The sequence below is a fragment of the Odocoileus virginianus genome, chromosome 17 (assembly GCF_023699985.2).
Source record: "Odocoileus virginianus isolate 20LAN1187 ecotype Illinois chromosome 17, Ovbor_1.2, whole genome shotgun sequence".
Taxonomy (NCBI): Eukaryota; Metazoa; Chordata; class Mammalia; order Artiodactyla; family Cervidae; genus Odocoileus; species Odocoileus virginianus.
This window is the reverse complement of record NC_069690.1, coordinates 22,925,612-22,937,698: the sequence shown is the minus strand read 5'-3', so window position 1 is coordinate 22,937,698 and position 12,087 is coordinate 22,925,612. Positions and strand designations below refer to the sequence as shown.

Below are 12,087 nucleotides of genomic sequence, written 5' to 3'. Positions count from 1 at the left end.
CCACATGAAGGAAAGAGTGTCAGAAATGGCAGACATTAAAAAACTAAAATATGTATTATGAAGGCATATTTATTCATGCAGAATATGGTACTGACTCATGAATAGAGGGGACAGTATAACAATTTAAAGTATAAAAATACACCCAAGTGTATAGAAAACTTGGGACCTGAAATCAGTAGAGAAGAGAGACTATTCAATAAATGTTGTTGGGACCATGGGAAGCTTCTGGAAAAAAATAGACTTAATTTTGTAGTAAGATTTTTGATGTATTTTCTTATTTTGCCACCCTGGGAATCTTTGCAAAGTATGTTTCATGGTGGTATTCCACTGGCTTCTTTTTGTCCACAGGATAAAGCCTAAACTCCTAACTTCTGCTGTTGGTTTAGTCGCTAAGTCGTGCCTGCCTCTTTGCAATTCCACGGACTGTAACCCACCAGGTTCCTCTGTCCCTGGGATTTACTAGACTCCTAAACTATTTGGGATATTTGCATTCTGGTCCCTGCTTTTTATGGCATCTCCATCTTTTTTCCCTTCTGAAAATGTAGGCTCCCCAGGACTACTATCCATTCTTTAAATAAGCAGGGATTAAGCTTTCATATATGAGCTTTTCTTCATTCCCACCTTCCCCAAAGTATAGTCAGGTGTGATCAGTGATTGTAATCAGTCACTACTCCTGGACCCTGAAAGCATTTGTCCTAGAGAGGTCCTAGGTAATTGCTTTCTCTTTAATGAGTTCTTCCAGGATCCAGACTCCTCTGGGATCCAGGGCCCCTTAGGCCCAAGGATGTGCAGAATGGGAGATGTGAGAAGGGAGTTTCCAGACACAGGTGATGAGTACAGAGGCTGATATCTCACATGCTCTAGTGAATAAAGGGAGCAGGATCTCAGGTCAAGGTCCTGGAGTCACCCTCACACACTGCGTAAATTGGGCAGATTGTGAGAGAGCTAGTCACTTAGGGTCCTTCCAACCTAAGGGTCTTGATTTCCCAGGTTGTGTGATGTTCTCCAGCAGAGTTTTTCAGGTATGATGATCCTCCTCTTCACCTCTCAAGCTCCCATGATTTCTCCACATTCTAGAAATAATTTGACTGCTGTTCACCAGTTTCATTAGTCTTTATTAATGATAAGAGTGTAGAAATATTACTATGTAATATATCTCATAAGATTGTATTCTTTCAAAAGAAGACATCTCTGCAGGGCAGGCATTTAATGCAAAGATAGGTCCTTAACCCTTGACTACATATTGGAATTACTTAAGGAACATTAGGTGTCCCAGGTGGTATTAGTGGTAAACAACCCACCTGCCAATATGAGACACCAGTTCGGTCCTTGGGTGGGGAAGATCCCCTGGAGAAGGGCATGGGAACCCACTCCAGGATTCTTGCCTGGAGAATCCCATGAACAGAGGAGCCTGGAGGGCTACAATCCATAGGGTCACAAAGAGTCAGACTGAAGTGACTTAGCATGCATGCAAGCAAGGAGTTTTAGGTAGCAAACCCCTCTCCCCAGAAGTTCTGATTTATATTTACTGGGGGAGGGTGCAGTAATCTATGCTTTTAAATACAGCGTGGTCCACAGACCAACAGAATTGGGAATCACTGGAGGTAAAATTTGTGCTCATAAAATACAGAATTTAGGGACCACAGCAAACCTGCTAAATCAAAATCAGCATTTAACAGGACCCCTGTGTAACTCATATGTAAAATTAATTTTTAGAAGCACTGCCCTTTGTGATACTTATGGGCTTCAAGGACTGAGAACCACCAATTCACCTGCTGAAGATGAGAGGCATTGCTTGCTAATGGAGCCACTGGTGCTCTTATCCCAGATCTTTGGCAGTATCTGCAAGTACCAGCTCTCTGGTTTGTGATTTCTAATAATTCTTGAGACAGGAGATGAGCAGCACTGGTTTTCCAGAGAAGCAAAATTCTGAAAAATCAGGTGCAGAATGCCTAACTTGATGCTTTCCCCTACTGCAACACCAACCACCACATTAAGTCCACATAAAAAATTACTCATGTGTCTCAAACAGCATCAGCAGGGTGAAATTCCAGCATCTGGAATTGACCTCTTTGAGGAATGGAACTTACATATTCCTAGCACTCCTTAGTTTTCTCAGCTCTGAGGCACAATCGTATCTGGAAAAAAATGGAAGGAGGTCTCAGGGGTAGAAATTAACTATATTCTTTCCTTTTCTCCCCAGATTACTGAATGTATCTGTCAGCTTTAATTTTTTTTTCATTATTGATATCCCTAAATCCTGTGGATATCAATAGAAGGAATGCAGTGTGGGTGTAGATTCTGATTGTTCAGGATAAAAAGTATAGTGGTTGTCATGGAACTCTGCTCAGTGGTAGCCTGAATGTGAGGGGGATTTGAGGGAGAATGGATACATGGTTATGTATGGATGAGTCCCTTCGCTGTTCAGCTAAAACTATCACAACATTGGTTGTTAATCGGTTAAGTGCTATGCTGTGCTTAGTCGCTTCAGTCATGTCCGACTTTGCAAGCCCGTGGACTGTTGCCTGCCAGGCTCCTCTGTCCGTGGGAATTCCCCAGGCAAGAATACTGAGGTGGATTGCCATGCCCTCCTCCAGGGGATCTTCACAACCAAGGGATTGAACCCAGGTCTCTCACATTGCAGGTGGATTCTTTACTATCTGAGCCATCAGGGAAGCCAAATCAATCAGTTATACCCCAAAACAAAATAAAAAGTTTAAAAGAAAAAAGAGTAGTGTGGTTGGGATAGTCTAATACTTCCATGAGTTTGAGGTTACATCCAGGCATTCTGTAAAAAAAAGTGTCAAAAACTAGTGAGCTTTTGTTCTGAGAGGATTAAGTAGGAGTAGATATTCTAAAATAACAGGAGTTTTCTGTCTTTAAAGTTGGAGGAATGCATGTCTCATCCTGAAGTACGGCCAGTAAGTATTTTAAAAAATGAAACATTGGCTACAGACAGGCATTATTCCGGATGCCGGCACTGCTGCAGTCATGGAGGCATATATGGCCTTGCCTGCATGGGATTTACAATCTGGTGGGGAAGACAGCTGTAAACAAATAACATCCCTGGGCATTGTGTGCTATGGAACAAGCGCAGGATGCTGTGGAAACAAAGCACTCAGTTCTTACCTGGTCTGGGGTGGCAGGAGGGTTTAGCTGAGTAAATGGTGCTGACTTAAAAATAGTCACAACCTAAAAATTGAATTACGTTTTATTTGGTGGGAATTTTTAGGGCTTCAGGCCCGGGAGACAGCATCTCAAGCAATCCTGAGAGAGCTGCTCCGAGGAGGCGGGGATCAGGAAAAAGAGGTTATATAGAAGTTTGCAGCAAAGAGCAGGTAGTCTGAGCATCAAAAGTATTTTTGTAGGGCTTCTCTGGTGGCTCAGTGTTGGGGTCCTTTAATGGACCAGAACCTGGTGGTCTGGAGTCGACGATAAGAAAGTGAAAGAGAGCTGGAGAGGGGGAGAGAGAGAAAGAGAAAGAAAGAAAGGAAGAAAGAAAGACACGGGGACCCAAGCTCTGATGGAGCAAGGGTATTTTATTAGCAGAAATGCAGGCTTATATATCTTCAGTAGGATGATTACTCAGCTATTACACAGGATGAAATTTTATCAATAGTCACAATATGGATAGTCTAATACATACAAGGTCGCTGATGCAGAAAAGAGTCACTGAAGGGAGTTACTGAAAGGAATCCAAGCAGATACCGTTTCTCATGATCTCAGTCCTGAGAGCTGCATGAAGTTCTACTTGTTCCCGGAATAGGAACTGATAAGGAACAGAGGATTTATGAGAAATAGAAAACAGCATGCAGGAATCCTCCTGTTAAATGTTCCCTGACAGCTCAATAATAAAGAATCTGCCTGCCAATGCAGGAGACACAGGCTCTGTCTCTGATCCGGGAAGATCCCACATGTCACAGAGCAACTAAGATGGTGTGCCACAACTACTGAGCCTGTGCTCTAGAGCCGGGGAGTCGCAACTACTGAGTCCACGGGCTGCAGCGACTGAAGCCAGTGCTCCTAGGGTCTGTGCTCCACAACAGGAGAAGCCACCGCAGTGAGAAACCCGTGCACCACAGCTAGGAAGTAGTAGCCCCTGTTCCCTGCAACTAGAGAAAAGCCTATGCAGCAACGAAGACTCAGCACAGCCAAAAATAATTTTTAAATAAAAAAGTGTTTTTGTGAATTAAAGAAAACCAGCTGTCTCAAGTTAAGGAATTTAGAACTTTTCCATGTATGGGAAGATGCAAGAATCTGGGCTCACGGAAATCATTCCTTTCTTATGCATCTTAGCTACATGGATACCCAGTGTCCTGTGATTTTTCACACGTTGAGTTCTTCAGTGCTCACCGTAGGGAGTGGCTGAAGCCTGATGGCTGCCAGGTCACAGGTATTGTTTTCCTTTCTGAGTGCCCTGGAGTGCTGGAATTACTGATGACTGTGACATCCTTGTTTACTGATATGGCAGGAAATATTCAATTTTCCGGTGGCGTGTAGTATGCCTGATGGATAAATACAGGCAAGCCAGGTGAAGAGGGAGCCAAGGGAGGAAGGTGCTAGGCAGGAGGACAGCAAGTGCAAAAGGATGGAGCAAGAAACTGTGACTTTTAAGCGCAGCCTTGGCTAGAGTAGGGTGTGTGTGTCATAATGAGACGGGATGAAGATGTGGAGGCAAGGGTCAGATCATGAAGTGCCTTTTGGCCTTTGAAAGAGCAGTGAGAATCCATGGACCTTATGAGAATAATGATCCGATTTTTATCTTGGAATGCCACGGTGTAAAGAGATTGAAGGGGAGTAAGTATGGAAGCAGGGAGATAAAGAGGCTGTTAAGTAACACAGACAAGTTATAATGTTGGCCTGGTCCAGGGTAGTGAGGGTTGGGATAGTAGTGGATGAATTAGAGAATTGAGTGGGAGAATCTATAGCACTTGATTGGGTGGGTCCTGATAATGACAGAAAGGAGAGACTGAAAGAAAATTCCTAGGTTTCTATCTTGGGCCTGGACTTCTTTTACTGAAGTATGATAGACCTGAAGGTGTGGATTGGGAAAAGGGCAGGGTGGGCTTATGAGTTTCACATGGGATCTGTGGATGGCTGAAGAGGCTTATGATATTCCATGGGGAACATAATCACAAGTAATTGATGAAGGTGATATAAGGTGAGCTTTAGATGGTAATGGATGCCAAAGAAATATGTGAGTTCTTCCAGGGCTGTAGATATAAAATTATGAGAACAGTATTTAGGGAAAAAAACCAAGAAAACACCAATATATAGGAGAAGGGAGAAGAAACCAATCAAAGTGACTGGGAATGAATGGTAAGGAAACTACCAGGAGAACCAATGTGAGCACATAGAATATAGAGGATGAGAGTGTTTTAGAAGGGAAATTAGAGTTAATATTCTTTTACATGCTAATTGATGAGGAATGAAGGAAATGTCTGAAAAGTGACTTGGATTTGGAGACATAGTGTATTTCTGGTTACAAAGTGTTGTTACAGATAACGATGGTGAAATCAATCATTGACCACCAACTAACAGACATAATGTTCATTTTTATTCAGGTGTTTAATGGACACCATCATTTTCTCCTAAAGATACTGAACACAGAGCATGACAGGAAGAAATCAAACTATCATCTCAGAGTTCCTCCTCCTGGGTCTGCCGATTGAGCCAGAGCATCATGACCTGTTCTACACTCTGTTCCTGGTCATGTACGTTACCACCGTCCTGGGGAACCTCCTCATAATGTTCCTGATTCGACTGGACCCCCACCTCCACACACCCATGTATTTGTTTCTCAGTAACCTGTCTTTCTCTGACCTCTGCTTCTCCTCTGTCACAATGCCCAGATTGCTACAGGACATGCAGAGCCATGTCCCGTCCATCTCTTATGCTGGCTGCCTGACACAAATGTACTTCTTCCTGTTTTTTGCAGACCTGGAGAGCTTCCTCCTCGTGGCCATGGCCTATGACCGCTACGTGGCCATCTGCTTCCCCCTGCACTACACCACCGTCATGAGCCCCAGGCTCTGTCTCTTCCTGGTGGTGCTGTCCTGGGTACTCACCACATTCCATGCTATGGTGCACACCCTGCTCATGGCCAGGCTGCACTTTTGTGCAGACAATGTGATCCCCCACTTTTTCTGTGACATGTCTGCTCTGCTGAAGCTGTCCTGCTCTGACACTCGGGTTAATGAGCTGGTGATATTTATCACGGGAGGGCTCATTCTTGTGATCCCCTTTCTACTCATCATCACGTCCTACACTCGAATCGTGTCCTCCATCCTCAAGGTCCCTTCTGCGAGGGGTATCCGCAAGGCCTTCTCCACCTGCGGCTCCCACCTCACTGTGGTGTCCCTGTTTTACGGGACAGTTATTGGTCTCTACTTGTGCCCATCAGCTAATAATTCTACTGTTAAGGAGGCTGTGATGGCTATGATGTACACGGTGGTGACCCCCATGCTGAACCCCTTCATCTACAGCCTGAGGAACAGAGACATGAAGGGAGCCCTGGGAAGAGTTTTTTACAAAAAGAAAGCTCACTTTTCTCTGTGATGGCAGAGTTGAGATTTCTACACAATTTTATTCAGTAGGTATATTGACACTAAAATTGGGATATTAACTCAGACTTATTTTTCACCCAATGGTCTTTTGGTTAAATTACATAGGGAGAAATTGCCAAAAGTAAAAGCTAAAGTGGAGATACGTAGCTGTGAAGGAGGAAACAGATAGAACAGGCTCTGTCTTGAAAGCAGGACTCCATCTTGGGCTGGACTGTGGACTTTAAGCTCTATGCCTAGTGTCTACGCAAATGACAAACCAGCTGGAAAACCAGACTCCCCAGAAGGAAGAGCCCCAGGACTTGTACCTCGGCTCTCCAAAGAATACCCTAATTATCTGTGTAACTGAATAGAATCATGCATTCTATTATGCTTATTGGGGTATGACCACGGACCTATTGATAATTGTCCATTGTTAACTACCTAGGCTTAGGGCAAATGAATCAGGGGTTAACTTTGATTGTATCTTTCTTTTCCTTTGTTCTGGCTAGTTTCAGGGAATTTGAGGAGGTGGGTTTGAGCTTGTACACTTGGGTTTTCACAAAAACTGATCTGGGTCCTTGGCTAAGAGGAGACTCTGCCCGCAGGTGTAATAAACTGCACTCCACTATCTGCATTGTCCTTCTGAGTGAGTTTGTTTCCCTGAACGTGTGGCTACTAACAGCTGGACTAAAAAGGGGATGTCAGTGACCTGCAGGCAAGGGCTTTCTCTTCATTTTCCAAAGTAATTCTGATAAGCATCATTTAAAAAGTTTTACTTGATCTTTGTCTGAAGTTATTAAACAGCTAATTTATGATAGGTCCCACAAGGCGTCTCATTGACAAGATGGCTTGTTAAGTCGACCTCATAAACAAAGAATAAAAATCACAGTCATCTGTGAGACTGACCAAATTGCCCTAATGGCTTCCTGTTATCTCACTAGCACCTATCTTCTCAAAGCTGCAAAATCACCAGATTCCAGACCTCTGGCTACGCGACCATCCCTTCAGAGAATTTTTCGTTGGTGGGGTATAAGAAGGACTCCATCAGAAAGGGAGGATGCTGGTTCTCCTTAAGAACCAGTCACCCTCTCTTTTCCCTCTATTAGATTTCCTTTTCTTACCTGACTGCGAGGCTCACTCTCTTTTTCTCTGCACTCGCCTTACAATCTATTGTGTGTTTATTTTTAAAAACCCAAACTCTGCTTTAAATAATACTCTGTCCTCTCAGGTCAAAACTCAAAATTCTCACTCCTCTGCTAAAAGAAGCTTTTCATTATTGAATATAGATTCTTACATCATCTTCAGCAAAGGTTCACATTAATCTCTCTCTTAACCTTTTCTCCTCTCATTTATTTTCATGACTCTTTTGTCTTTTTGACCCGACCTGAGCCTCAAGTGAACTTTTTATTTTCTTTGCTACAGTAGTTTAGTTTGTGTTTACCTGAGAACTAACTCATAGCTGGTGTCCTAAAAGTGATTCCCTCAGGTATGGGGAAGGAAGCCAGAGTCTAGTTCCCAGCCTCACTCTTCTCCTCTTACTTATTTGGAATTGACCAACACACCTTATGGGCTTTCCCAATGGCTCAGCAGGTTCACTTACCATAAAGTCCTCTAGTTTCATCCATAGTCTCACAAGTGGCAGAATTACTTTCTTGTTTTAAGTGCTGAATAATAGTCCATTGTATGTGTATACGCATTAAAAAAGTCCATTCATCTGTTGACGGACCTTTGAGTTGATTCCAAATCTTGGCTATTGTGAATAATGCTGCAATAAATATGGGGATGCAGATATCACTTTGACGTCCTGAATTCACTTCCTTTGGATATATAGCTAATAGTATATAATGGTTCCAATTTCTCCACATCTTCTCCAACATTTGTTATCTTTTAAAAAAGTAGCATCCATCTCAACACATCTGTGGTTTTATCTCAATATATTTCGATCTGCATTTCCTTGGTGATTAGTGATGTTGAGCACCTTTTCATATATGTAGCAGCCATTTGCATGTCTTCTTCGGAGAAACATCTCTTCAAGTCCTTTGCCCATTTTTTAGTAGGATTATTTGTTTTTTAAATTTTATTTGACTGCGCCAGGTCTTAGTTTTGGGTCCTTTCAGTTGTGGCATGCGAAGTCAGTGGCTGAATATGGGGTCTTGAACAGGTACCCAACACAGACCCTCTGCATTGGGAGCATGAAGCCTTAGCCCATGGACCACCAGGGAAGTCCAGGATTATTCATTTTTTGATTTTGAGTTGTAGAAGATTCTTATAAATTTTCTACATTTACTCCTTGTAAAGATGATGATTTGCACACACTCTACTGATGGTTTTACTTCCTGTGCAGAAGCTTTAGTTTGAGATGGAATCAGAATGAATAAACCCAGGGGTTATTTCCACTTGATCACATTATATGATCTTTTAAATTTGCAGTTGAATTCAGTTTGCTAATGTTTTGTTGACAATTTTGCATCTATATTTATCAGGGATGTTGGCATTCAGTTTTATTTCTTGTAGTGTCCTTCTCTGGTCTTGAAATCAGGGTAATGATAGCCTCATGAAAGGAGTTTTGAAGTGCTTCTGCCTCTTCAGTTTTTCAGAAGGATAGGTGTTAATTCTTCTTTATTAAGTTTTGATGGAATTTACCTGTGAAACCATCTAGTTTTTCTTGTGTGAGTTTTTGCCAATTGTGTCTTTCAAGAAATTAGTATTTTTCACTGAGGTTATCAAATTTGTGGGCATAGAGTTATTTGTGGCATTCTGTTATTGTCCTTTTAATGTCCAGAGGATCTGTAATGATGTTTCTCTCAATAAGTAAATTGTGTCCTTTTTTTTTTTTCTTAGTTAGCTTGTCTAGGGGGTTACCATTTTTACAGATCTCTTTATTAAAATCAGTTTTTATTTCATCGATTTTCTCTTGATTTCCTATTTTCAATTTCATTGACATCTAAGTTTTATTATTTATTTTTTCTGCATATGTCGAACTTAGCTTGCCCTTCTTTTTCTAGTTTCCTAAGGTGAAAGCTTAGATTATTGATTTTAGATCTTTCTTCTTTTCTAACATAAGCATTCAGTACTTTAAACTTCTCTCGAAGTTCTGTTTTTGATACATTGTGCTTTATTTATTTCAAAATACTTTAAAATTTATCTTGAGTTATCTTCTTGGACAGACAAGGCAATGGCACCCCATTTCAGTACTCTTGCCTGGAAAATCCCGTGGACGGAGGAGCCTGATGGGCTGCTGTCTATGGGGTTGCACAGAGTCGGATACGACTGAAGCGACTTAGCAGCAGAAGCAGCATCTTCTTTGACTCCTGTGTTATCTAGAAATGTGTGTTCAATTGCCAAATATTTTGGGATTTTCTAGCTTTTAGTTGTTGGTTTCTAGTTTAATTCCTCTGTAGTCCATGAACAGACATTGTTGGACACATATCCTTTAAAATTTTTGAAGTGTGTATTGTGGCTTAGAATATTGTAAACCTTGGTAAATATTCCATACGAACTTGGGAAAAATGTATAATCTGCTGTTGTTGGATGAAGTAGTCTTTAGATGCCTGTTGTAGCCAGCTGGTTGATGATATTGATCAAGTTCAGCTGTGTTCCTACTGATTTTATGCCTGCTGGATCTGTCCATTTCTGGAGGGATGTTGAGGGAGGGGTGTTGAAGTCTCCAGTTATAAGAGTGGATTCATCTACTTTTTCTTTCAGTTTTTTGCCTCACACATTTTGATGCCCTTTTGTTGGGTGCATACATTTTAAGATTGTTATGACTCTTTACCATTATGTAATGCCTCTCTTTATCCCTGATAACTTTCCTTGCTCAGAACCACATGTATTTTGAAGATAATTTTTGTTGAAAGAAAAGTATACATACAATAAAATGCACCCTTTTAAGTGTATTGCTCAAAGAGTTTTGACAAATGTAAGCACTCAGGTGACCTCAATTCTAGTCCAAATCTAAAATATTTGTCACCCCACCATTCCCTTCTGATCCTTAGCAATCAGTCATCTAGCCTCTGACCCAGTCATCTACTGATCTGTTTTCTATCACTACAGATTAGATTGTCTGTTTTTGAATTTCATATAAATGAAAATGATATAGTATATCCTCCCTTGTATTTTTTTTTTTGTGGTCTTTTGATCAGTATAATGTTTTGGGATACATCCATACAATTGTGTTGGTAATGTGTTCTTTTTGATTTCTGAGTAACTCTTACAAATAATGCTACTATGGATATTTTTGTATATGTCTTTTCTTGCATATGTGTACATATTTCTTTTGGGTTCCCTGGTAGCTCAGTTGGTAAAGAATTTGCTGCAATACAGGAGACCCGGTTTGATTGGGTCAGGAAGATGCACTGGGGAAGGGAACAGCTACCCACTCCATTATTCTGGCCTGGAGAATTCCATGGACTCTATAATCCATGGGGTCGCAAAGAGTCGGACACGAATTTCACTTTATTTCTTTTGGGTAAATACCTAGGAGTAAAATTGTTCATAGGTTTAGTAGCTCGGTCGTGTCTGACTCTTGCAACCCCATGGACAATAGCCTGCCAAGCTTCTCTGTCCGTGGGATTCTCCAAGCAAGAAAACTGGTGTGGGTTGCCATTTCCTCCTCCGGGGATCTTCCCAACCCAGGGATCAAAACTGGGTCTCCTGCATTGCAGGCAGACTCTTTACCAACTGAGCCATCAAGGGACCTATGTTCTAATAGTAGATATTACCAAAGGTATTTCCAAAGCAATCATACCAGATACACACTTAGAAGCAGTGTCTGAGAGTTTAGTATCTTCACATCTTTACCAACAATAATATTGACTATTTTTTGATTAATTACTATGGTGAGTGCTTAGTGGTGTTTCTTTTCTGTACTTCTCTGATATCTAATGAAATTGAGTATCTTTACATGTGCTTACTGGTCATTCAGGTATTCTCTCTCTCTTTTTTTTCAGATATTCTCTTTTGTAAAACATCTGTTCAAACCTTTTGTTAATATTTCTGTTCTGTTCCGTTCAGTTCATTCGCTCAGTCATGTCCAACTCTTTGTGACCCCATGGACTGCAGCACACCAGGCTTCCCTGTCCATCACCAACTGCCAGAGCTTGCTCAAACTCATGTCCATCAAGTCACTGATTCAATCCAACTCTCTCATCCTCTGTTGTCCCCTTCTCCTCCTGCCTTCAATCTTCAATCTTTCAACAGCATCAGGGTCTTTTCCAATGAGTCAGTTTTTCACATCAAGTGACCAAAGTATTGGAGTTTCAGCTTCAGCATCAGTCCTTCCAATGAATATTCTGGACTGATTTCCTTTAGGATGGACTGGTTGGATCTCCTTTCAGTCCAAGGGGCTCTCAAGTGTCTTTTCCAACACCACAGTTCAAAAGCATCAATTCTTTGGCGCTCAGTTTTCTTTATAGTCCAACTCTCATATCCATACATGACTACTGGAAAAACCATAGCTTTGACTAGATAGACCTTTGTTAGCGAAGTAATGTCTTTGCTTTCTAATTTGCTGTCTAGGTTGGTCATATCTTTTCTTCCAAGG

At 41.5% G+C, this 12,087-nt stretch overlaps 1 protein-coding gene across 1 annotated transcript; it reads left to right on the top strand.

Annotated features, from left to right (window-relative positions):
* Window positions 1-5,574: 5,574 nt before the first annotated feature.
* LOC110150331 (olfactory receptor-like protein DTMT) lies at window positions 5,575-6,954 on the top strand. The gene has a single exon (XM_020913258.2). The coding sequence runs from the start codon at window positions 5,614-5,616 to the stop codon at window positions 6,556-6,558; it is 945 nt and encodes a 314-aa protein (XP_020768917.2). The 5' UTR covers window positions 5,575-5,613; the 3' UTR covers window positions 6,559-6,954.
* Window positions 6,955-12,087: the final 5,133 nt, after the last annotated feature.